Source organism: Ixodes scapularis, unplaced genomic scaffold, assembly GCF_016920785.2.
Source record: "Ixodes scapularis isolate PalLabHiFi unplaced genomic scaffold, ASM1692078v2 PGA_scaffold13__105_contigs__length_92229423, whole genome shotgun sequence".
NCBI classification, from domain to species: domain Eukaryota; kingdom Metazoa; phylum Arthropoda; class Arachnida; order Ixodida; family Ixodidae; genus Ixodes; species Ixodes scapularis.
In genome coordinates, this window is record NW_024609839.1 from 63,321,164 (window position 1) to 63,348,873 (window position 27,710).

Genomic DNA, 27,710 nt, shown 5'->3' on the forward strand with positions numbered 1-27,710 from the left:
GACATTAGTCAGACTGATCGGCCGATACGCTGTGACGTGCTGCAACTTAACTGCGTCATCTGTTTTGGGAATTAACACTGTGTGCGACGACATAAAAGATGGAGGCAACATATTCAAATCATATGCTTCATTGAATACCTTGGCTAGAACTGCGGCAATCTCGTGCTTCTGAGTCTTATAAAAAACTGCACTTAGGCCGTCTGGGCCAGGGGACTTTCCCGGGTTTAGGGCTTCTATTGCAAAGACCACTTCCTCTACGCTGATGGTCGATTCTAGTAATTCTTTCGTTTCGTCATCTATGCGCGGCATGAAACCCAAAAATTCATCTTTAAAAAGCTGGACATCTACTGGACAGGACGCAAATATTCTACTGTAATACTCGAAAAATGCGAGTTCGATTTCTTCCTTATCGGTCGTAAGTGATCCGTTCCTCTCTACCCCCGTTATCTCGTTACGCCGAGCATACCTTTTCTCGAGGCTCAGCGCACGCTTAGTTGGCGCTTCGCCTGTTGACCATCTTTCGGCTCTGGCTCTAACAATCGCTCCACAATATCTTTCCCGATCTAGAATCTCGAGTTTATCTTTCACACAAGAAATATCATCTTTGTATGCCCCAGGCATTTTAGTCTCTTCCTTAAGCAGTATCCGCAAATTATTACGCAATAACATTTCGTTGCTCCTTTCAGTGCTTTTAAGTACGCCTGCCCGCTCTAACGCTTTCATTTTTATTTCCTGCTTAAAAAGCTCCCATCTCACACCATACCCTAATTTTTTTTGGCTCTCCAGTGTTTCAACTGCGGCCTGCACTTCGGCAGTGAAAACGTCATCCTCCAACAGTTTCGCGTTCAATTTCCATAATTCCCAGCTGAAGACTTTCCTGGCTTGGGATTTACTACGCATACAAAAGGAAACTAGACAGTGATCACTAAAGGAAACAGGGTGCACGCGATATTCAAAACATAATGGTATCAAATCTAAAGAAACGTACGCTCGATCTAGACGGGCGTGACTCGACCCTTGGAAATGGGTGTACTGGATTTCGCGGCCATTCCTCAAACATTCCCCGACGTCATCAAAGCCGGACTCGTTGATTAACCTCAGAAGGCTCTCGGTGCTTAAATCGCGATAGGGCGTTGAGCTGGACTTGTCCCCAGCAGAGCAGACGCAATTGAAATCGCCAAGAAAAATAATAAGGCGATCACTTTTGCAATACTGATGCATGAAATCAAAAAGCTCCCGCCGCTTATCAACCCTATTGGAGGGGTACACACAAATGACCCTCCAGTCATACGATGAAAGAGAAAAATCACATACAACAAAGCGCCCTGAATCACATGTCGTCACCGCCTCGACTGTTGCACCCAAGCTCTGGCGCACTAACAACAAACAGCCCGCTGACGACCCAACCGCGTGACTAACACACACTTCGTAACGCGCCGAAAAAGGTCTAACCATGAAGTTGGTCTGGTCCTCACTCTCGACCTTGGTCTCCTGCACAGCGATGATGTCGAGGTCCTGTTCGACTGCTAGACGGCAGAGTTGCCTCTGCCTCCTGCGATCTGAGAGGCCTCGGACATTAAGGGTCGCTACTCGGACAGGACTTTGTAAGGAGACCATGGGTTAGTGAAAACCAACCCGCCTACACTGCCGTTCACTGCGACAGTTTGTCGCGTGGTCCTCCTCGGTCTGCGCCGGACCGCTGGTGGCCATCCACTCCGCTCCCGCCCGACACCATTCTCCACCTGCGCTCGAGCTGACGCAGCCGAAGTTCCTGACCAGTCGTGTCCGTGACGTCTTCGAGCCTACGCTTCGCAGAGCCCAGCTCGACGTCCATCTCTGGCGTGATGGAGACCTCGTCTGGCAATGGCGAAGCACCAGCTGCCCCGCCGGCGCTCCCTGTTGGAGGTACCGTCGAGCGCTCGACTGCAGGTGGATCTGCATGAGCCGTAGTCGACGGCTTGTCCGGCAGCACTGTGTTGTTCACTTCGGGGGAGGTGCCGGAAGCGTCGTCGCTCTTGGCTTGTTCGGCCTGGGTTTTCACGGGCACGGCCGCTCTCTCCGCCTCTTCCTCGTCCATCATGTCGTCGACGTGGTCTTCGTTGACTCCTCGTCCCACGGCTCGGGCGTAGGAGCGGACACAGTCGTCACGCTCGTGGCCATAGGCGCGGCACTCGGAGCACCTGGGAGCCCGGCAGTCTCGACGTATATGCCCCGTCCTACGGCACCGGAGGCATACTGGGGCCCTCCCAGGCACGACGACCAATACCAAGCCGCCTCCCAAGCGCAGCTGATGGGGGAGGCGGTCAAGGTTGACACCCTCCCGGAGTACCAGCCGCACTATCCGGGTGGTAGACTCGGCTCCCTCGAAGCCCGGCACCTTCCAGCGATCGGACGCGACGTCCTTCACCTCGCCGTACTCCGAGAAAGCCTTGCGAATGGTGTCGTTCGACACGTCGAACGCCACCCAGTGCAGCTTGATGCGCACCTCTTGCCTGGAGGGGTCCACGACGATGCAGGTGCGTCCTTTGACAGCGAGCCGCCCTGCGTTCACCAGCTTGAGCTTGGCCGCGTCGGTCCTCAGGTCAAGCAGCCAGACATGGGACATCTGGTACGCCCCAATTCCGGCTACCTCCCTGAGGACCCCCAGTTCGTCAAGCGGTTGCCGGAAATCCTCAATCCTGTATGGCCTCCCGGCCATGTCGCAGTGAAGGCCCTAGTAAAAAAAATTATATGAATTTTTTTCTGATATGTTTATTGGACACCTTTTTCATATCAGAACTTATTATTTCATATCAGTTTCCTATGCCGCATATCAGTTACACTAGGCTAGGTGGCGCTAGGTACCGCCCAATTCATGTGCTGCAAAAATATATTTATTTACTCACGCCACCATGTAGATACATTACGCATACCACTAGCATCAGTTGAACAAATACATTGAGGGCATATACACATACACGGCACAACAAACATGAATACAACAGCACACCCAATAACTACTTCGGAGCTCTGCGTTTCCGCCTTTTATACAGGTCGTTTTGTAAGTACGAAGTTTTTCGGTGACCTCCTACGCAATAAATAATATTTTCAGCGTGTTGGATTTTTTTCAGTAATGTCGTACCTCTGAGAGTATTTAGAACGGCTCAGGGGACGAATCTCCTAATAAAAAGTAAACGCTCATGCCGTAATTATTTGAAAGCCAGTAAATCAAGCCGCTCCACTGCGGTTCCAAGTCACGTGTTTGCTTTCCCGCGCGGCACGTCGTATACTGAAGAAACTTATATGAATTTATTTCTTATATGTTTATTGGACACATTCATATCAGTTGGCAAATGTTGCATATCAGCTCTTATATGTCGCATATCAGTTTTTGGGTATTTCATATCAGTTCTTATATCGCATATCAGTTTTTGGATATTTCATATCAGTTGGCATATGTTGCATATCAGTTCTTATATGTCGCATATTAGTTTTTGGGTATTTCATATCAGTTCTTATATCGCATATCAGTTTTTGGATATTTCATATCAGTTTCATATGTCGCATATCAGTTTTGAGATATTTCATATCAGTTCTTATATAGATTCATATACTTTTTTTCAGTAGGGGGACGACCGCTTTCTTCATTGAATCACCTGATGGAAGCTGGGGCAACAAAAACCTGTACTCACTTGAGCCGGGAAAAACAGTATCACCGCGGCCGGCGAGGGCCGTTATCGCCGCTCCTTCGGAGCTCATGATTTCACCTCCGTGCGCTCGCGCGTTCGAAAATGGAATGACTCGGCCACCGATCCCCCCTATAGCGAAATTTAATTTCTTCGTTTTGCTGTGTTAGTAAATACCCGAATGTGGGAACAACAAGCCATAGAGTTATTACAAGAAACGTTTATTGTAAAAACTCTATACATGATGATGATGATGATGATGATGATGATGATGATGATGATGATGATGATGCGGCTATTTCCCTTTGAATCGGAAGGACTCAAGCAAGGTTCGTGCCCAAGCCTGGGAGCGTAGGTGTCTTAATGCTCCCTGATGTGGATTTTCTGCCACCAGTCCTCTAGTCTCCTCTTCGTGTCGGCAACAAGCCTTTTTGTGTCGTTGGAAACTACCTTCAGTCCCGTAGCTAGGCAGACTGCTGTGAATTGTCCGATTTCACTGTCAATGAAGCCCAAAGCTTCAGCGAGCGCTAAGGGTTTCGGAAGTCTTGGGCCATTGTCCTGTGACCGGGACGGCTCGAGTCCCACGCAGTCTAGCACGATGTGCTCCACCGTTTCATCGTTTACCCCACACACCCTACACGTTGTTGACGTAACAGTGGTGTCAAAACGACGCCTATAACACAGCGTCCGGAGTGCCCCGCCACGTGCCTCGAACAAGAAGCGGCTACCCAGGCTGTTGTCGTATACAGCCGGACTTCCGAGGCGATGGTCTTTTTGTTGGCGAGGTACACCCCCAGCATCGATTTTGTTTGGGCGTCTTGGAGTTATTCTTGGGTCTTGTAGTCTCGAACCCTCTACTTAACTTCCGACGTCCACTCCGTCTCCGTCGACGCATCAACAGGCTCCGAGAAGAAGCCGTACTTGTGTTGAAGTTGATAGAGGCGCTTCTGCCAGCGGGTCCGCAGACCAGTCAAGTTGGTGTATATAAACAGTCTCTTCGCCCAGCAGCACCAATCCATAAGCCGAAGGCACCCGTCATACGCAATCTTGCTTCACGCCTCCCGAGCCTCAAAGAGGACCAGCCCAGGTCATCCTGCACTGCCCCGTTGGCGACCGCTCCATGGCAGCCAAGTGCCTGGCGTCCAACGTCTCTCTGCCTACGCTCCATACTGGCGCGGACATCTCCTGGGACACACACGACTGCATTTGAAAATGTTCCAGGTACCATTACTGCTTTCCACAATTCCCGCGAAACGATAAACCTGTTCCAACTTCAGAAGCTTCGCTTACGGAGAATGCTGGCTCCTCGAAGGGCTGCTTGGCGGAGATGGGTGTGATGGCCTTGCAGGTAGTCTGTGTCGTTTGACATTGTGATGCCCAAATACTTGTAAGAATTGAGAATTAGTACATCGCACCCTCCGAGGCGGAGGCTATCGAGAGTTGTCTCGAGGGACAACTCTCGATACAACAAGCTGAATAAAGCGCCCCCTATGTTTCGATCTCCTGCCCAATAAGAACAAGAACAGATGATTGTTGCACGATCTACACTCTGTTCACTCTTAAGCTGAGACTTCGGCCAAAACTACAAACGCGAGCTAGCCCTCACTCCTGGCCTTGAGACTTGTATTTTTAGCGCGAGTGCTCGTTCTGCGGAAGAACGTTTCAAAGCAGCTACATTAAGCTCTCGTAGGGTGCCTTCATGTGCGCTTTGCTTAGGGTGTTGGCATCTTGCCATTTTGTCTCACACGTTTATTTTTATTTTTCGTTCGGAAGCGCGTGAAAAGAGCGTGTCCCAGGCACTCTTTTGTGGCGCTGACTGTGCAATGGCGACATTTTGTTTTCGTCGATTTCTTTGTATTTTCCCCATGAGCGCGTGCTGTCGGCACTGGGTACTACAAAGGGTGGCATCACCCTAAACAGAAGGACACAAGCTCTCGTGCTTGTGGCATCTGCTGCAGTCTCAGCTTGAGGGTGAGCAAAGTATAGACCTCACACCTCGTGCAGAGAAAGAAGAAGAGCACATGCAGTTCTTGAAGAGCAAACGGGAAAATGGAAGCAGCACCAGCTTCGGAATGCTCCCCTACTCTGACAGACCAGGTATGGCACATCTTCAAATTATAGCACTAAATTTCAAAGATTGACTTGCGTGCGTGTGTGTGTGAGTGAAAACTGGGCTAGGCGTATCCAAGAACACATATTTGCCATCTTAAAGACGTTTATCGCTTCGTACATTAAAGCGTTGGACCCAGAGAGTGTGTGTGTGTGTGGGGAGGGGGGGGGGGGCGGTGGACGAGCGTGTCAGCGCACAAAAGCTCGGAATACGTGGAGCGAAAGCTCGAGGTGCCCAACCCATGAACCCAGGGTTTAATGCCCATACCTCTGCGTTTCGATGTGGATCAGCATTTTACTGGCATGCGATTGTGTACTGTCGAGAGAGACCGGCTATAACGAAATCGACTGGAATCGGAAATCGCTTCGTAATATCTGCTACTTCGTTATATATGAACTCATACAAATAACATGAAAGAAAATAAAACGGGTTGTTATGGGCAGCTGTTTACTGAGCCGACAGAAAGCGGTCGAGGCTTCCCTGCACGCGTCCTCAGATAGATCGAAGACGCTTCTCGTCAACTGCGAGAAGCTCCGATCAAAAAAAAAAAAAAAAAGATCCTGCTACGTACGGACCGTGTGGACAGCTGTGATGGCCCCGCTGAGGACACCAGCGGTGAACGGAATTCTTTACGTTTATGCGCACTCCGTCGAGGGTGGCAAGCTTTTGATTCAAGGAAGTCGCCTTCGTTTTCCCCGCCGAAGTGCCGGCGGTGCCGGGACTCTCTATCGTTGAGTGACGATGATCCGCTGAATCGGTGCTTGAGCGAAGCAGACTTTCGCGCAAGGGCGACCTCACGGACCCGACGCCGACACGAATCACGAAGAGGCTTGCACGGGACCGAGTTCACGCTCAACCTTGTCCGTCGTCGGTACAGAGAGCCTAGATTTAAGAGATGGCACAACCGCTCTATCGCGGTCACGTGGTTTATGGGCCGCGTTTGCAAAACGAGCTGCAGCATGCAAGGAGTCAAAGCTTAAAAGCGTTCACCTTCTGCAAACGTGTCTGCCTCTCCACTCAGTTTCCTCGACACACTGACCACGCGACAATCAAATGCAGGCGTTCTTACTGCTCCCTCCTTTTATATCTTGGTTCTCTCCGTCACCTCCGCCGGTACGTTGTCGCTAGCGCTCCTAACGCCCCTATCGGCATGCCACGACGGCATCTCCGCGTGCGATGTCGTAAAGCCGCTTCCCAGATAAAGAACGTGGAGCAGATGACGTCGCAGATACTGCCGCCGGCAATCTTTCCAGCATATTTGCAGCCTGTTCTGGGTGGCTTCTTGGCCGCTGCAGCAAATTACTGCGGCCCGAAACTTCGTAAACTTTCCCAATTTTATTCTTTTTTTTTAAACTATCATAAAATTTCTCTTCGCTATATCCACGGGAGCCGCTGAAATTCCTTCGCTAAAAACTGACACAACTGCATTGAAAAACTACAAACGGGAATGGGAAATCGTAATCGCTTCGCTGTAGCCGCTATTTCGTAATAACCGACTTCGTTATAACCGGTCAAGACAGAATCACAACTTCGCAATGCACATTGAAGACCCCAGGCTAGCCACGTGGTACTGCACTGAATAAATTCCTAATCTATGAAGGAGACGTAATACGCCCGTTGGGGCTCACTAGCTTCCCGCTGTCTAAAGAAGCGCTCAACAGAATTACTCAAACCTTATTTAGCACAATCTTCGACGTTATTTGTTTTCTCGAAATTTCGTGATCTTTCTGATGGGTGGATTACAGGTCTTTGTACGGTTTATTATTTGATTCAAATAACCGAATTATTAACTGCTTTTTAATCTACCCATTTGGTAAACTATGCCATCGCCGGAGACTTGGTTCGACAACTCCTTGATAGGAAACTTGTAGAAAGGGCGCTATTGGCAAAAAGTAACGGTTACAAATAATTTTAGTACTTCTAAAACTAGTCATATTACTCTTGCGATTACCTTCTAGTGAATGTATTCAAGTCATTACAAAATAACTCAAGGAAGTAATCAATCACAAGTAATTTTATCATTTATAATGAGAGCCGTACAAGTATGAGCCGAAGACAACACGCCGTCATCGAATCAACGAGAAAGCGTTCTCAATTTGTGAAAGGTGCAGACTGCAACCAAAAACACGATTTATAATTTAGGGCGTCGCTTTATTGATGATTCGAGACAAATCAAGAAGGGCATACATGAAGTAATCGCACAATTTTGGTGGCCATTCAGATCTGTTTTCGCCGAAAACATAAAAAAAAAATGTGGTGGTGCAAGAATGCATGCTGCAGAAGGTTGGCATTCAGCAGCTAAACCACATAAAAGGCTGCTTGTGTGAGGAAGACAAGTGTAGCTTTAGACTGGTACCGACTGAGTTCTGCCATCAAGCTTAACGATCATAACGATCTTTTCAGATTCTGCCCGGGGATAATCGGCGCCGGAAGATTCTTGGCCTGGTCGCGTTTCAAGCGGCGATCTTATCTACTCTAAGTTTCACGTTGGTACTTTGGCGTTCGAGCGAAATTGGAAAGCATGAAACCAAAACCCAGGAAAGTACGCTAGAGCTGATGCAGAAGGCCATGAACAGAACGCTGGACCCGTGTCGTTTTTTCTACGAGTACGTCTGCGGGAACTGGGAACGGGCGCACCCTGGAGCAGTCGACACCTTTCAAGTGATCGAGCAGGCCGTTCTGGACACAGTAAATGAAACAATCAAAAATGCTCGTGTGAACCCTTTTCGGCGTTCCGCCACCGAACGGGTCACGGCCGCTGTCCAGAGTTGCTGGGCTGTGGCGAGCGAGAAGCAGGAAAACCTCGCCGGTCTCAGCGATTTTCTGAGAAGACACAACATTGACCTCCCGCCGACCCGGACTGAAGGACTGCCGAGCCCCATAGATGTCATGATGAAGCTGAACCTTCTGCTGAACATTCGAACTGTCCTCTTTGTTCAACCTGAACTTGACCTTCGATCACAAGACCGAATGATACTCACATTCCATCCTAACAACAACCTACTCAAAGAGTTTTTGACGGTGAGTTTGAGTCGTACATATCCTGAGGATTCTTGATGTTTGACGGTCTAGTAATGGCGTACATGTCGTTTCGATCTTGATATTCTCGGTAATACGTTAAGAAACCAGTAGAGGCTTCACCTCCAGCCATCGTCCACTGTTCGTCTCCACTGTTCCTTTCTATTTGTTTCTTTCTATTTATATAAAAAGGAATAGATAGGCCGCTTGTCTCTTCTCTCTCTACTGTTCCTTTCTAATTTTGCGCAATTTCACCCATGCTCAATCCTCTTCAACTCGCCCAACTAACCATGTTTACTCCAGCCCTCGCTTGTCACCTTCTATAAGGCTTTCGGCAAGCAGGCGCTCGACGAAGTGTTATCAAAGGCAGAAACCTCGCCCTTTATCTATTGTGTCCTTAACGTTGGTATGTCGCACTTAATGTAAACATAAAAAAATACCCTAAATAACTATGATTTTATTATCTATTCGGTATAGAAAACTTGCCTGTTGAAACGTCGTCAACCAGAGAGCAAAAAAATTATGTTTACATCTTAAAGTTGCTTAGAATTCTTGTTGGTTCTGTTCAAATTGGCTTGAGCTCGTTAGCCACCTCATACCCCTGCCAAACGATACCCTAAAGCTCCTTTCGAATAAATATTTCCACTAAAAAATATTCTGCTAAAAGAGCTGTTCTCACACGATCGGCAAAATAGTATTTACATCAATATTGATGGCTTTGTGTGAGGCCACAACGGGTTGCAACCGAAACTAAAATTATGATTCTAAATTTCATAATCATTGCAAGTTAAAGCTTGTTTTACAAACAATGTTTATTCAGAAATAATTCAGATAATAAAAACACATTCGCAAGAAGCTTTCGCCTCATAGCGAGACATTGCCAACGACGAAAGCATACTAAATCGATAATGTTATTGTCTGTTAACCGAAACCTAGAACTGACTGAGAAAAATGCGTCTTTCCATAGGTGAAACCTGAGCATCATTTACACCGGGATTTAACACTTTATACCAGGAGTACACGATAGAATAGTGAGCGCGCAAGCTACTTGGTGAATCTAAGCCTGAGAAGGAAGAAGACACAGATTGTCTCTGACTCCATGTCGAGATCATTCCTACAACGTTCTAACTTCAGGAAGACAAAAGGATGCGCAACTCGCCTCCCCTTAGCGCTAACTGTCGAGACTACTTCCTTTGCACTAAAGGATGAGTTAAAGTTGTTCCTCCCGGTGGTGTGGGAGGCAGGTTCCGCTTCGATGGTCTGGAGCGTGGTGGCACGAACGTCGCTGAGTGACGGGTCGACTCACTGCTTGAATAGAACTATGTGCATTTATTTACACTCTAGTTACAAGTCCCAACTTGGGAAACCATCCTGCCTCGTCTAAAGTCTCGACCCCCGTCCCCAATTTCTCTCCATCAAATCCAAAGTCCGAATCCCTCAAAATCCTCTCCGCGCTCCTTTTGTAGGCCCGTAGGGGCCTCCTTTCCCTTCAGGAACCGACCAATCACTTCAAATTCCGCCACTCACACGTGGTACACTGTTCTCCAATGGTCGGCGAGCTGTCATTTTAGCGTCCCAACCGCCAAACCCAAACTCCTTGTAGAGTTGTTCTCTGCAATTTTCCCAGCCTGACTGGCGCCAACCGCTAAGTTATTGCATCGGGCAAAAAGCGACAATTTTATACAAAGCGGCAAAACCCTCTGCATACACGCACATTCGGTTATAAGCCACAAGCATCTTCCAGCGCGGGCTCTTTCGGTCCCGGTCCGAGCAGACCCCCGAAACCCGAGACGCTTCTTAACGACCGGCGGGGGGACCGCTCCCGCGTCGCGGCCGCTCTGGCCCCGCCGGCCCAAACGTAGAAAGCTAAAAAAACACAATGCCGACGCAACTCTCGAAAGATAAACTTTCCTAACCAAAAGAAAACACCTTAATTAATAAGCATGACTCCTAAATACTTAACTGGATGCTAGCGAGCTTCTTTTCCGAAAGAACGCTCAAAAGAAAGAAAAAACAGTTTTTAAGCAGTTTGGTTGGGACACGCGTGTCAAAAAACTAATTTTACGCGAAAGAAAAACGTTTTTACAGCGGTATTGACGGCGCGAGACGCAATTTAGTCGGGAGTCACCTCCTTTCCACTTGTTTTCTCTCTCGGCATTTCGGGCGCGTGGAGGAGAGGTGGATCGGCCTGGCTATCACGCTGAAGCGGAGAGAGTGTATGACCATCTCGTTGAGCGAATGGCCAACCCATGACGTCATCGACTTTGCGCGCAGAATTTGAAACTTCCTTCGCCGTCAATATTGCTCTGAAAAAAGTTAATTTTTTTTCGCGTACAATTTATTTCTTGACAGGCGTGCCCCAACCAAACTGTATAAAAAAGTTTTTTTTCTTTCTTTTCCGGAATCTTTTAATGAAAGGAGAATTTGCAGTGCCGTGTGGCGAGATATCCTTCCCCTCTTAGGAAATTTTCCTTTCTACTGAAGGAGCTTAAGCGGTCCGTCTGATAGGGGTATCAGTACACTAATGTAAACGACAACGGCAAACAACATCTCTTTTTTTTTTTTTTTGTGGGTGACATTTTTATTTAACAGAATGTCGCTTAAGGGGTATTCACACGGGGGATGGTTTTCGGGGAGGGATCTGCGTGACGTCAGTGATCGCCGGAACCAGCTAGACTCCCTCCCCGACTCAGACATTTACACGAACGGGGGGGAGCCGAAAGGAATGTCAGTGTTATCAGACGCATTTAGGGGTCGCATTCTCGACAGCAGGGATCGGTGCGCACTCGCGAGAGTAGAAAAATTGTGGAGTACATAAAACGGCGATTCGCGATTATGGCAGAAATGATGTTAGATGCTGGACTCTACGAACTGCTTTCTGCTTAAAGATAGATGCTCCTTGAATGTGTGGATGCAACACCAAGGACGTGGAATCTAAAATGAGCTGTATGAGGAGCGGCTTGAGGACGACATTGATGAATATCGAGGACTCCGAGTAAAATCTGTAAAGTTGCCAGACACGCGAACAAGATACCGCCAATTGCCGAAGAGACCCCCCCCCCCCCCCCCCCCCTTCAGGCGTGGGACCTTCTTTTTGTGTAGCCCGAGCAAAAGTTCCCCTATACCCCTGCGATGACTATGTCAGCGCGTATCCGCGTTACCCTGGAATGCGGATCACGCTGTTATCACGTGATCCGCATTCCAGGGAGTAAAGGGGGGAATTTCTCTCCCTTGTGAATACCCTTTTAATAATCCGAGTTATTTTTGGCCACTCGAGATTCGCCAAATTTAAAATAAACTAAATTTATGTGGGATTGAAGCAACGTACAGTTGCGGTGTACACCTAATTATACCAAATATCAGAGTTTCGTGCCAAACACTTCAAAATTACAATAAGACAGGCTAGCAACTGTCCAGAGTTATTGGGTCGCAAAACGAATATAACCAATGGGAAGATATTAGGTAAGTAAAAGCCAGACGACGGTCTTATTTACTAATTCATACTATTCTCTCCATTCGTCCACCAGGGGTTTAAACAAGCCACTCCTGCACCTGCAGTCTATATCAACGGTCAGAGCTTTGCGAGGGACGTTGTCCAAGTACACAACCGGTTCCAGTACTGGCATTACGTGGCCCGTTCTACAAGTCCGTCTTACATGACCGTACATCAGATCGCCGACGGGACCCCATACATATCAGCAACCAACTGGACGAATGCCATCAATTCAGGGCTCTTGGAACCAATATCGACAGAGACAACGTTTTATGTCAGAAGTACACAAACGCTTCAAATTGTCAACTTACTGATGCGTGAATACCGAAGAAACCCCAGACCAGCGCTGAACTGGATAACAATGTTCGTTCACTTCTACTTCGCATCCGCCAGTTCGTATCAGCTCCAACAGACGTTTGGCAACCTATCAAGCAGATGTATGGACTACATGACGTATATAGCGCCCCACGCTTTGAACGTTCTCGTGACGGAACAGAAGGTGTCTACCGACGACGTGCAAACCGCGAAGCACATATTCCAGCACATGAAGCGAGCGTCGGGCACATTTTTCAGCTGGATGGACAACAGAACGAGGGCACTGGCACTTCGACGATTCGACAAGCTCTCGCTGACGCTCGGAGTTCCCCGAAAGTTTTACTCGCCGGCACTTCTAGAGAAAGAGTACGCCTTCCTTCCACTCTTCAGAGGTACCTTCCTGGAGGAACTGCTGAGTGCCTTCAGGGACAAAGCTAGCATCGCGATATTTGAGTACACGTACGGTCCTAAAGGTCAAACGATGGATCGAGACGTCCTCAGCTTCAGCCTAGTTCCGCCCATAACAAATGCGTACTTCTTTAGATATATCCACACCATCTACTTTCCAACGGTCATCTTGGCCAAGCCCCTTCTGGTCGTAGAATCACTGGCCGCGACCTACGGCAGCTTTGGATCCATCTTAGGCCATGAAATCGGCCATGCATTTGATCCCATCTCGCAGTCGATGGACCCTGGAGGGGGTAAGGAGGAGTGGATGAGCAGCAGATCACGAAGGGATTACCAGGCGAGGATCGACTGCGTCATCCGGCTCTACGACGCCACTGGCGTTCGGGTTGACACAAACTACAGCGTGGCGACGTTGAACGAGAACTTTGCTGACATTTTAGGACTGCAGATTGCTCTGGCAGCCCTGGAGAGTGACCCTTGCGTTCGCCTGGACGCAGAGTCCCCGGTTAAGGGATTTACGAATAGGCAGCTCTTTTACGTGAGCTTCTGCAACCAGTATTGCGCACACAGATGGTTAGCCTACAATTATTTTGATGGTCCTCACGCGGGGTACTATCACAGGTGCGTGGTGGTCCTAAAAATGTTAAACGATTTCGCAAGAACGTTTCGGTGCTCTGGAATGGCCCCTGCCCCTTGTACATTGCTGTGACTCGGAGGGGGGCACGATGACGCGTTCTTTATTTCGCGTCTCGTAAGCGGGAAACGATTTGTTGAAGTTCAGGGGTGTGACTTTTACCAAATGTAACCACTGTGTCTATTATGCTATTTCGGTGACGTTTGGTTTCGGTAAATTATATTCGGAAACAGAATTTGGTACCAGGTTTGAGAAGATTCACAAGACATGGAAAGTAAGGAAATAGGACAAGTTGATGTTTCAGTTTCGAATTAATTAAAAAAATAGTTATTCATGCAATAGTGGCGCTCTAGGTAGTGATTTCGCTATGAGTCAGGTAAATATATATATACATATTTATATAAACGAATATTTTCTTCCCTTTCTCTCCTTCCCTATAACATCGAAAGAGACAGACACGGTACAATCCACACCTATGCCATCATTAATATAATTTCTTCATCATTAACTCGTTTTATGGCCGAAAAAATGTATAACGCGCATATCTATCTCCAGATAAGAACTATATATATATTTAAAAAAAAAACTTTCAGCCTTTACATTTTGGTGATCGAAGAACTCGGCCAACTATCCATTGTTCTATGATAGATCGAAATGTTGCCGCCATGTATGAGCGACGGCGGCAACCTGACTGGTTGTCTGGTTTCCGGCGCCACTTATAGATGGCGGTAGCTGTCCAGAGTTTTGTGTAGTTTTGTGTCGACATTTCTTTGGTACCGGACACAAAACTGGGGAAACTATCCCTTAACCGCTCCGCTGTAAAAAATATAAATATTCCCCACTATTGTCGAAGAGAGGGCAGGTTTACAGGAATAGCCCCCAGTTGTGAAAAAAGAAAACAAATAGTCCCAGAACGTTAGGACATCGAGAGGTCAGTTTTCCTTAGAGCCACTATATATAAGCTACGCTTCAGACTAACGGACATTTTGGATATGAATGGATGGATGGATGACTGAACGAGTGCCAACGGCTGTACCGTTTATAACGGGCGGAAGCTTGCGGTGCCTAGCCTAGAAACTTGATTCTTAAAATCACGGCTGCCAGTTATCTGAAGCTTTACTATCTGAAGCCCCAAGGAATGCGTTTCGATCCTCAAAAAAAAAAATGATGACAGTCCGCGACTAAAGAAAATTACATCACTCGAGCTTCTCGGCACCGTGTTATAACGGTGAGATTATAGACCTTTCCAAAAAAGGTCCCCTGGCCGGTTCTCTTCTTCAGTGTTCGTGCGTATGGCGCGTGATTTGCTCGCTTTCCGAACCGACGAACACGCGCGTGCTGGGCTGAGGAGATCGCACGCTGGGCTGAGGATTCGTGAATATTGGACTGGTGTAGGATGCCTCAATAGACCGATCTCACCAAGCGTTCCACGCATGCGTGACGCCGCCATAACTGTAGTTCGTAGGAGGCAGACGCCAGTTCACGAGATAGCTCATGCCGCCTCGTGTTCTGCTCGTGCACACCTCCAACGGGCTTGTCGCGCGTGCAAAAGACTACAGCACCCACGATGCATGTCGGCAGCGGTGGCGTACTCAAACTAGCTGGTGAGATCGGTCTATTACCTCAATCTCCTGTTTAAAGTGATGCCACCCTTTGTAGCACCCGATGCCGACAGTGCGCGCTCACTGGGAAGATACAAAGAAATTGACGAAACCAAAATGTCGCCATAGCACAGTCAGCCACAAACGTGTGTAGGGACACACTCTTTCACACGCTTCTGAACAAAAAAAAAATAAATGTGTGGAACAAAATGGCCAGATGCCACCACCCTAAGCAAAGAGCATACAATTGGCACCCGAGACTGGTGGATGAAGCTCAGGAAAGAGCATGGGTAATAGACCTTATGAAAATCGAAGCGATCCTAGCAGAGTAGGGCCACGCAAAGCGTCTGGATATCCCATTGGTAACAGTTTTAGTTTCGATTTTTTAATCTCACTTCATGACATCCCGTCACGACCGAACACAGTGCTTGCATTTTCGAATATGTGACTTTCCCTAATACCGTTGGTCTTGCCTACTAAGACGGACAGAATGCTGGGGCACGTTCTTTTGGGCTCGCGACGAGCCAGAGTTTGTACATATGTTGACACAGAAATATATGATAGCAGATGGAAGAAGCAGTAGACTTGACCGACAGTGTCTCCTCAATAGAGAGTTTTAGAATAGCGTAAAAACCCTTGCGTCAGCACTGCGTGCAACGCACGCTAGCTGTCGACATAACGTTACGGAGCGCGTTGAACGCGCACTTTTAGTATAGCGAAAGGCAAACGCATACATAAAGACTTGCAGCGCCATCTAGATGTGCTCCTGCGAAGTGCTTCAAACAATCCAAGGCGGGTATTCGGTCAAGCCAATTTAACGCCGCAAATCTCCTCGCTTGTCTACGAAGTGCGTGAATCTCTTTCCAGTTGCCTGTTGTGAAAGTGTTGCCTTTTTTTTTTTCTTTTTTAGGGTTGTGCGACCAGGCCGTTCGGTCTATGGTTCGCTCCACTGTGTTGTGGGATCCCTACTATCTTATGTTGGCCTCGCCATTTGCTTGGAAGTATGCAAACAATAGGTCGCACCACTCGCTTACCGACCCCACGGTAAACACCTTTTTGGGTTCGACGGCCCCGCCAACGTTCTTGGCTATCGACACCCATCTTTGTGGGCGCTCGAAAGGGTTCGTCGTGTTGATTTCTTTGAGGAGGTTGTGGGTCACCCGTCAATACCGCTCGATCAGGCCGAGTTCCACTCGCTCCGAGGAAGTTAGACGGGGAAGCGCTACCATTGGGAAAAGGTTTTATCTGTACTTAAGTTCAGAGTCCGATGAAGAGGAGAGCCAAGGCTGCCTAGGTCTTCAGTTGCAGGCCTTGCTCGGCACCGGCTCTAAGTTCGTCTCTCTCCAGCTCCGAACTCCGCGTGTCTTCGCCCGCTACAAGCCTCGCCCTTTTTCCCTTCTTCATTCTCTTTCTTCCACAAGGTTGAGGTCATCTTCAATAGTGAAGCGAACCCGTACAACGCGCGTAGCACTTCCACTGGTTTGCCTCACCGCCGCCATTTTCTAAACTGGAGTAGTCTCGCGCTTTCCCGTGCGCGACGAGAGCAACAAGAATGGCACGCAGGGGACCGCTACGTACGCTCGCAAAAATTGATAGCGAGCGCACGTACGCATAGCTCGCTGCAGTACGTACGTATGGCTCATGCGCAGCGTGGACGACGCAGCGGTAACGCTAACATCGGGGGCTTGCGTTTGCTCTTATACCCAATACTAAAACTATCTAATGTCCTAAGATTCTTAAATGATCCGTGAGCCGGGAAGGCTATGTTGCACTTTGGGGTGGTATAGCCATGTCGCCAGAAGAGTATGGGACGCTGACGGGCCCTACTCCTACTCCCAGCTAAGTCTAGGCAGGCTTTTACCGCCGCTGAAGGCGTGTTTCAATGGGGGCTCTCACATGAACGGGCGCAATGCAAGCGAGCGTTAACTTATTTTCATGCTGGACCGAAGCCACGCCAATCATCTTCATGGCCAAAAAGGTTCCGATGGATGGATGGATGGATGGATATGGCTATACCTAGTGCAACTAAATAAGCCACGCTTCAGAGTAATGACACTTCGCCATATTGTAGCTTAAAATCATGGTTGCCAGTTATCTGAAGCTTTATCTGAAACCCCAGGAAACGCTTTTCTGCCCTCCACAAATGTTTAAACAGTTCACGACAGAGCAACGCAAAATTACATGAGCTTCCTAACACCGAATCTAATGCTGAGGAAGTCGCACTTTTGAATCATGACGACCGGCAGTTGCGTCTGCTCTGCACAAGCACCCAAATGGCGGCGCCAACAACAATGTCGGGAAACGGCGCCATCCAGCCTAAGTCTAAAAAGACAAAATGCAATCCACAATAAAACGCGCGCAGTGTTGCCCGCATGAATTTTTGGAAGTAGTTTATATAGCAAAAATATCTATTGGTGATCACTACGATTCGAAAATGTGACTTACTGAACGAATGACCATAAAAAGGTTATTCGCGCCACTGTCGCACGAATAATGTTTTTTTTTTTTTAAATAATAATGTGAGAATGGGACATCATATTCTGGGATCTGGTTTATTTCCATGGCTTGCAATTACAACACCTCCGTGGTAAAATATTTGGCTTTGCGGAACATTTTCTTCGTAAACGATACATAAGCTAAAATAATTAACTAAACGTCACACGAAGATGAGACATATAGAGGGAGTAAGTATTTCGACACAACATAAACCATTGTTATAATTTTCAGCGGCTGAAATAAAAATCTGCTCACATTTTTAGGACATTTCACTAAAGCCGTATAGGCACGCGGATAATTTCTAAAGCCCTCAGGCTTCCAACGTTCCCCAAATGGTTTCACACCAGTCACTAGCACTAGATAAACCAAACGTTAGCTAGTTCGCTGACAAGCAGGGAGCTGCAATTCATCAACAGTGATTAATCATCGTTTTGATACGCGTTTCCTCTCTTACCTGATTCCATCTTCACGTGTGACGCAGCTGGTTTACACGAGCTAACGTTGGGGCTTATCTAGGGCTAATTTTGCCCCGTGTTATGACTCCCCACAGAAACGCGATCAGTTGAGCACGTGCATGTGCGAGGAATGGCTGTGCCCCTCTGGAATTTTCAATAAACATTTGTCAGTCGGCATCTGTTCCGTGTGTTCCTTCTACTTTCGTCCCGCCTAACGTCACGCCCTTTTGCGCTTGTACTTTTTTTATAATGTCGATTTTTGTCTAGATTGAAAAAGATGGGAGTGGAGATCGAACCTATGATCCCTGGGATAGGTGACTCGAGCTTTCTCTCCACCTGCTCCGAGCTGCGGAGCACTAACACACACGGGCAGCGATCCACCCCCAACGCATTTGCGCGCAATCTATCAAACCCACTAGGCGCGAAATGCACATCGTAAGTTAAATTGAACCAGAAAGGAGCACAAACAGACCATACCAGAAAAAAATGTAAAACGGGAAGTAGGCATCCGATTAGAATGGGACTGTTATTTGAGTTTCAGGATATAAGCGCACGCGAAAGGCCAGGGGGAGGATCTCAAGGCCCACGATCCGGTAAACTCAACCCTAAAGCCGGGGTCACGCTGTTCACACGTCAAACAAAAAAAGACGGTCTGCAAACAAGAGTCACCGCGATGTTCGCGGTTCGAATGCCGCGGCGTACACAAGTTTTCTCCTCGAACTCGTTGCCGTGTGGCATTCGAAAGACGTATCTCGCTATGACTCGCGTTCGAATCTGTCTCCAGGCTGTTTTTGGTGTGACGTATAAGCGGTGTGCACCCGCGACCTCAACGGCTCCAGCTGGGCTCCCGCAAGCTGCGAGGCGTACACGGAAGCAGACGCAACGTTTTGAAACGAAACCACGTGACCGTGTTTACTGCGCGTCATCCGCGGCCCGCGATGCAGGAAATGGGCCCCGCATGTTAACATCCTTCGCTTCGCTACGGATTGTTTTTGTTTTGCTTGCGCTAGTGCGCTAATCGAGAACGCATCCTCACTTCGGCGAGGGCCTGCAGCCAACATCGGCGGTTGTCACGAGGCAGACTTGAAGAGCTGTCGTATGATGATAATGATAGGCCCCGAAATTCGGAAGTTTTCACAGGAGGCACGCGTTTCTTTATACACCGTTTCACCTCACAATGGAAGGCAGGGGTCGCCACGAGTCATCAGGTCTCAGGTATTGCCGTGCAAGACTTACGACCCCTGCGATTTAAAGACTGCCGGACAAGAACTGCGACAACGAAAGCAGATAATGAACTCGTCCCTTGACTACGTCAGGATCAGCGAGTCTTACAGAACGCATCTAACCTCGTGCCACCACTTAATCTCACCAGTCTTTTTCGGTATTAATAACAAGCAGTCAATTTACTTGTCATTGATTATTTTTCTATTAATTTAGTCACCTTTCGATTACTTTTATTACGAGCTAATCGGAATAAAAACTAGATCACCGTTGGAAGTATTAAAATTACATGTAACCGTTTTCCCTCTCCCCCTTCCTAATAGCGCTTTTTTTTTTTTTTTTTTTTTTTGCAGACGTACCAAGGAATACTCGAACCTTAAGTCTCCGTCATGAGGATGGTCAACCGAAATTGATGGAATTGGCCAATAAGTAGCCTGTAATACGGTGACTCTAATCCAATAATGGACAGTATACGAGAAGCCCGTTTCCAAACCGGTTAAAAAATCTGTGTTTTGAGTTAGCAAAGTAATCAGAAAAGTAACGGTAAAATACTTTTTTCTTTTTCAAATAACGGTCAAATTATATTTCGAGTAATCGAGTAATCTAACTGAATCATTTTTAACGAAAGGTATCTGTAATTGTGACCTAGTCGAGCTTCTTCATGCGCCTTTTCTCCTAACAACGAACAATGCCGTGTGAGTATGCCGCGCCCTGCAGGGGGAGAGCAGAGGCGTGCATGGCGCACAGTCACGTGACATGTTCACAGGGCCGGATTGGTCGGGATGGCTCGGGGCGTCCGCTCCGGACCGTCGTAAAATAAAACGAAATAAAAAAATAAAAAATCCGCTTTCGTACGCTTTCTTTTCTTCGCTGATCTTCGTCGGGGATTTCCCCGAACGTTTTGTTCCGTGTTGTGATGCGTTCTCACGGCCGTAAAATGCTTCGTGGAAATCATTTGTACGCGGTTCTTTTGTATACGCGCTCGCGCGCGCATACGCTGTTGCTATGTGTTGCTCGGCAAAGCCATAACGTTCAGACAGCGTTTTTATGGAACCTTTGCCCCTAGAAAGTTGTTTGCCGCGGGAGAGTTCTGGGTATTCGAAAGTGATCGTATTAAGCGTGAAAAAAACATGTTCACAATCCGTCATATTCGGATAATGGGCATCGTGTTGACAGCTCTTTGGAGAGCGTGTCCTCAATTTATTACATAGATGAAAAAAAAGGTTTGTGTAAGCGGAGGAATGAGCAGTTACATCAATAAATGCATTATAAATTGAGGTCATTAAAGTGGTTAGGAAAAATGCAAAGAGGTAATTCATGCTAAAACATTTGAAAAACCAAGCAGTGAAGCGATTCTATCCATTTTAGTTAATGTTCGGAAGAGATTTCAAGCGCTGTAAACATGGCAGTGTAGAATAGAATTCAATAGGTTTATTTCAGGTTTTCTTCCAAAATACACTTTCCAAAACCGCCTCACTTAAAGGGGCGATGCAACGATTTTTGTATTTTGCGCAAACACCGCTTTGAACGGATCCCTGACGTTAATGACCCGTGAAATGCCCGTTCGTTTTTCACCACATGCAATCGAAGTCGCAGGAAAAAATAAAGAAAAACGAGCAGAGTTCACCCTCTCAACTCGTAGCCAGAACAAGCGGCCACGTGATCTGGAGCCGATTATATGCCGCCAATGCTGATCATAGCCATGCGCTGGGGTTGGCAAAACGCAGGACACTAGCTGAGTTCCAGACATTGTTTTGGTTTGGCTGTTGTCGTCATTGCAGCGATTGAACACAGGACACTACCCGAATGCTTCTAGAGCTATCAATTATCACGAGCCCAAATCGAGTGCCCACGCAATGCTCGGGTCCAATCTATGAGCCGCATTCAAATATCGTCACTGGGCGGTACTGCTACCGTCCAGCTACGTCATCAGGTTTTACGAAGGAGAGATTGAATGAAAACACTCGGTTTTGTCCTCGAAATTGCAGCGCAACAAACGAGTTTCCTGGTCAGTGGCGTTGCGTGCGACTATCCTTGAGTCCCACTTGTGCCAGTAAGCTCGTGTAAAGTGAAAAACATTCCAATTGAATATCGTTGCACCGCCCCTTTAAACACATATGTGCTTGTGTGTGAGAACGAACAGTCCAACTGTACAAGTGCTCCCCCCCCCCCTCACTCCCCAATGCTTTGCTACAAAAAAAAGGAGCAACAAGAATAAAACAAAAACTAAATTGCAAGAACCCGTGGTTGTGGCCTAACAATCATTAACACTTTGCGGATTGAACTTTGCGTCGTGCAATTGTATCCATAACAGTCATCCCGTGGAAAGAGAAGAAACACCGAATGCAGAAGTAGCGAAAACCAAAAACTACAAGTAACGCTCGACACGGAAAATTTCTATCCGAGCGAGAAGAATCATGAAAAATATGTAAATATGTAAAAAAGATACCGTAGACATTGCTCTTGAATCAGCCATATACTATGTCACCTAGCAGGCACCGAACACATCATTTTCTTCCCAAGATTGAAGATTTCTGCCGGAATGCATGTGCACCGGCATGAAATTTCTGCTCCGACCAGTTGCCAGAAGTGGCGTACTAGTCGCTATCAATTTACTGCACGAAGTAAGTTTATTTGTTCGAACATTGAAACTTTACATCCGCGTGTTTTCCTTCTCTAGTTTTGTTCCTGTTCTTTTCCACGATAGTTCTCAACTACTGCAGCTCGTTTCTCTCCCACCATGCGAAACATAAAAAAAAGAAAATACTACAACCCTGTACTCCGCTTCAAGTTAGGCGTACCGCAACTGGTGCTAGAATCCGATGCTGCCAATCACGAAGCGTCAAAAGGACATCGTCATGGGGCTCTTGCAGTATTCTTGCGTTTACTATCACCTACCAAACCAATCCCACACACAGTGTCCTGCGCCGTTTTTTCCTGTGCGTAGTTAGTTTAGCCTTTGAGAAGAAACCCACAAAGACCCCGAGCGGCGTGACGAGGCACATTTTGGCTCTGCGTGATTGGCACCATCGAAACATAGCGTTGGTTGCGGTCGGATTTACAGTGAAACGGAGTACAGTAAGAAATCAAAGATCAAACAAACACAAAACGTAACATTACGTCATCCACCCGTCCGACATCCACAAAACCGTGTACACAGAAAACACTACACGAAGATCCATAGGTGGATTCTAAAGGCCTGTTCACACATGCAGCGGAGCGCTACAAACATAGCGCTGACCTCGCGCTAGGCGCGTGCTGACGGGAGCGTTCGCCTACTTTGTATCGCACCGTCAATGCTGTTGCTCATGGCAGACGATAAGTAGCTGACGGCACGTGAGGAGCGCTACATCAGCGCTTCGCTGCATGTGAGAACCGGCCTTAAGGGTATGCGTTCGCATGACTCCTGGAAACGCCACACACGTACCCCGTTTGGAAAACTCTAAGGCTGACTCCTTCACTTCTGCCTTTCGTGGCTTTCCCTTTTGCTTCCTCTATCTTTTCCTGCCCCTTTTTCGCCTCGTTACGGAGTCATTGTTAGCGTTTCCCAAAGGGCGACGTCTGTGGCGTTTCCCGAGGGTCATGTCAACAGATTCCCCAAGAATCCATCAATGGATCTTCCTGCGATTTTTTTTTCGCCTCCTTTACTGTACTCTGCCGGTCAGAGTACGTCGACGTACTTGTATATGATCATCGGTATATCACTCGTGGGGAGAACCACATCCATACCACTCGTGGAGAGAACCACATCCATACCACGCGAGGAGGGAACCGCACCCATCGTTTTAACTACACACACACACACATCACAGCCCACATAGCGCTACCACGGAAACCCAGAGCGAAGAACAACCGGCGACGCAAGAGCGGCAACTGAGCGCGCCCGCATTCTACCGCGCCGCGGTGCAACACCTCCTAGATAACAAAGCCGTAGTGGTGAATGAGATGGCGTCATCAGAGAAGGCCAACGCTGGGCACAGATTGGAGACGGCGATTGCGTTCAACGTTCGGCTCAAACTTGACCCGAAGCCGAGCGCTCACGCAGCACTCGTTTCTAATCTGTGTCCAGCGTTGAACTTCTCTGATGACGCCATCTTATTCGGCACTACAGCTTTGTCATCTAGGAGGTGCTGCGCGGTCGCCGCCTCCTCTGTGGCTCTGTGCCAGCTTTGGTCGTGACTGACAAAAACGAAAGGGCTCGTTTTGACGAAACCCCGGCGGTGTCTGTCAGTTTGTCAGCGCCGGGGAGAGAGGGAGAGTTTGACGCGGGCTGACATCAGCACTTCGGACCAATGGGAGCGTCGCACGCGTGACCCCTTCCTCCTCCTTCTCCCTCTCTCCCCGGTGATGACAAACGAAAGACACCGCCGGGTTTTTGTCAAAAGGAGCTTTCTAATGCTAAAGCGTTAAAGGAGCTGTGCAACAATTTCAGTGCTTTGCTTAAATAATTTAGGAATTGGTGACTGGACCTTTCTAGAGTAAAAAAAAATACCGCTTTTGCCTGCATGTTCTAGTTTTTATTTTAAAAATTGGCAAAGATTGAGGTTTTCGGCACTTCTCAGCTCCTTCACCATCTTCCGAGTCACGTGCGATGTGACGTGAATGGCTGACGCGCGAGGTTCCGATGAAGCTCTCTCTCTAGCTCTCTAGAGCCATCAGTGAACAGCGAGAACTCACCCGCTCGCGACCACGTGACCAAGCGCTTGCGCAGCACGATCAACATAGGGAGAGGAGGAAAGTCTCGTCCGGGTTCGGTCATTCCCGTTGGGCTCTGCCCCCCTCCCCCTCCGGCTTCTAGCGGCTGTTCGCGGTAGCAGAGCTGACGGTTTTGTTGACCTCGGCGCCACTAAAACACCGTATAATAAAAGTTTTGTCGATGACACCAGGTTTTTGACGGATTTATATTTATGTTGGAACGACAAGATTTATGTAAAAAATTACCTTTTATCGAGGAGGTTTTAGCACAACTTCCTATCTTTTTACAACTCCCCCATTGACGTCACGCAGCGTGCTTCTTATGGCCGCTGCTCGCGGATGCAGGTCGGAAAATATTCTAATATTTTCCTCGCGATTACACGAGGGAATCGCAACATTTCGAAGGAAGGAGATGTGTTTTCTGTCCTTTGTGACAAGATAAACAATGTAAGAAGTAGAAGATACAAATCCTTTCAACGTTAAAATCGTTGCACAGCTCCTTTAATAACACAATGAAAATAGCAAACTTATAAGCGCGCGCACATTCGATATGCAGAGTTCAAGTGTGAATAACCACCGTGTGGGCTTATTTTCGCTTATTTTCGCTTGGGTTAGCAGAGAGAGCGTTAGGGCTGCCGATGTCAGCGCGCTTTATCAAGTAGCGGAACGACGCGAGCAGTGAACCGTGGCGGGGGAGGGGGGCGGGACCGCGCTATCATATTTCTTGGCCTGGACCGTCTCAGGGAGCCACGACGACAGGCTCGTGTATGTTGTCTCGACTGAGTGGCTTCCGTTTGACCTTAATGCTGTTTAAGGGTTACTCAACTCCGATAGCGTTTCCCTCCATCGAAACAGAATTACTTAGCGGATTCGGGCATTAGCGTTTATCTAAGTTCGACGACGTTGGGGGAAGTTAGTTGAATATACGACCGCGGGTTTCTGTAGTCGCCGGTACAAACCGGCCGGTGTCATCATTAGCGACCATCGCACCACGCGACACATCTAAACCATTGCATGGCAGAAAGCCACGCAATGGTTTCGCTTTCGCTACTTTCGCTAATTGCTACTGCATAGAATCACTCCCTCACGTCAATAAGTGAAGAAAGTTGCCTGAATATTTCTTTCTATAAGCTATGGCAGTCACCAAAACAATTCGAGAAATATGAGCATCGTTCATCCCGACCCTCGGAGCCAGAACAAGCGGTCACGTGACCTGGGGCTCATCCTATGCCGCCAACGTTAATCATACCCACGCGCAGGGGTTGGCCAAGTAGAAAACGCGTGCTGAGCACCGGATATTATTAAGGTTCGGCTATTCTCAGCACCTCAGTGGTTGAACACGAGCCACTACCCTATAGGGAGTATTCATTGGCGGCCATATCCGTGTGCGCGACTGCTGAGCGCGTGCTGATGGCTAGCTTCCACAGTTATTTTGCAACGTGCATTCCACACCATCAAGATTGACGGTCTTAGCAACCTATTAATGTGAGTTCGTTGTGAGCATGCGCTCTAAACAGCACGCGCAAATATGGCGTCCAGTGAATACTCCTTATAGTGTCCGCCGAGGCATTGATTGTTACGAGCCGAAGTCGAGTACTCGCACAGCTCTCGTGTCCAATCCATGAGTCGCGCTCGACTGTCGTCAGGCGGGTGGTTTTGAGCCCCAATTACGTCATCGATCTTTGCGAAGGCAAGACTGAAAGAAATAGGCCCCTTTTATTCTCGCAATTGCATCGCGACAAAGAACCTTCAGCCTCTGCAAAATTATGGCCTCTGCAAAATGAACATTCCAACCTGATGTCGTTTCACGACCCTTTTAAGGATATTTAAGGTATTATACACCATTCTATACCCCGTTTCACCTAGGGTGCCTCAATGTCCTTCTGTTTAGGGTGATGCCACCCTTTGCAGTACCCGATGCCGACATCACGCGCTCAAGGGTAAAATACAAAGAAATCGACGAAAACAAAATGTCGCCGTAGCACTGTCAGCGCCACGAGCTCGTGCAGGGACACGTTCTTTCACGCGCTTCTGAACAAAAAATGAAAATAAACGTGTGAGACAAAATGGCCAGATGTCTCCACCCTAAGCAAAACGCACATGAAGGCACCCTAGTTTCACCTTATGTTGTACCACAGCGAAGTCTAGAAGCGCGAGCTCATAGCGTTGGCAGCAGCCCTTGGTACACGAGAGCTTGTGCCGCCGAGATATGCCCTAGAGCAAGAAGCTCGCGCTTGTAGCCTTTCCTGCGGTACAACACAAGGTGAAACAGAGTATAGAAACAGGCATCCGGACGGTGCCATCCGCGCTTTCCAATGCAGCGAACACGGATGTGCGTGTATAGATGCTTTACACACGCGCCAAATTACAGCCGCCATTGCTGACCTTCTCTTGTCTTACCGAGATGCCGAGCAACTGAAACGGTAGTTGACGATACTCTACAAACGCCGATGCCTTAGAAAAGGACACAGTTGAATCTAATATGGCAATTACCTGGCCTGCTATGGTAATGATGAAGTGAAATAAACGGAATAAGAGGAAACAAAAACTGAAGGTCAGTTATGGCGGCGTCCATGCACAGCTGCTGCAAAGCGTCTATAAGGTGCTCGACTGCGAACATAGTACAAACCCCCTCAAAAATTACACCAAGTAACGGTCGATCGGAAAATACCGCAAAATGTAGTGCGCAAAAAAAAAAAAGTACTTACCAACAAGCTAGCAAGTCCAGAACTCATATCAAAGCTACATATATGTGTCTTGTTGGGTAATTTAATTTACTAAGGACTGCTATTACACACCCTTTCAAGAGACTGTATACAATTGATAGACTACCATTTTTACGGTGTTCGTTGCGCACGCCAATTAGCAGTATTTCAGATCGACCGTAAGAGGGAGTAATTTATTCAGCGGTCTATTACGCCTTTCGGTCTTTCTATGAAAACATTCGGCGATTGAAATTAGAAGTCGTGAAGGTGCTGCACTTTTTACCGTTTGCCCACCAAGTTGTATGGATTTGTTTGTTCAAAGCAGTGGCCGCCGGTGGTGCGAAGCTCGGTTTCTGTTACACAAGCCTCGATTGGCGATACAGCCTCCTATTGGGGAGGAGATCGAGCTGTCACGCCTCTAGGGGTATGCTGCAGCTGTGGGGAGAAGCAACAAACCGTATTTTATTGTTTGTGTTTGATCCAAGGAATCGAAGATGAGGATTCGAAGGCCGCTCCTCGTGCAACTAAAGCACTTTTCAGTGCGAAGCGCTCGTGCCAGGACCGTGCTAAGCGAGGTTAGTCTTTGTTATGCTGTTTTATTAAACACCGGGCCGTGGGGACAAGGAGCTCGATAAAGCGCTCCCTGTAGTTCGATCTCTTGCCCAATAGGGGGTTATTCACTGGACGCCATATTTGAGGGGGCTGCTGAGAGCGCATGCTCAGAAGGAGCTCACATTAATAGGCTGCTAATATGGGGTGGAATGCACTTTGCAAAAGAACCGTGGAAGCTCACCATCAGCATGCGCTCAGCAGTCGCGCACACAGCTATGGCCATGGGCAGGAGATCGAACTATTGGGGGCGCTTTATCGAGCTTGTTGTCCCCACAGCCCGGC

The 27,710-nt window shown here is 47.9% G+C and overlaps 2 protein-coding genes across 2 annotated transcripts in view; one reads left to right on the plus strand and one right to left on the minus strand.

Moving 5' to 3' along the window:
- The window catches only part of LOC115316926 (sodium-dependent serotonin transporter), a 131,102-nt gene that overhangs the window by 92,180 nt on the left and 11,212 nt on the right, over positions 1-27,710 (minus strand). The gene's annotated exons all lie outside the window — the stretch shown is intronic.
- LOC8028645 (neprilysin-1-like) lies at positions 8,332-13,798 on the plus strand. The gene is made up of 3 exons (XM_002400846.4): positions 8,332-8,796; positions 12,321-13,630; positions 13,786-13,798. The coding sequence occupies exons 1-3, from the start codon at positions 8,332-8,334 to the stop codon at positions 13,796-13,798; spliced, it is 1,788 nt and encodes a 595-aa protein (XP_002400890.4).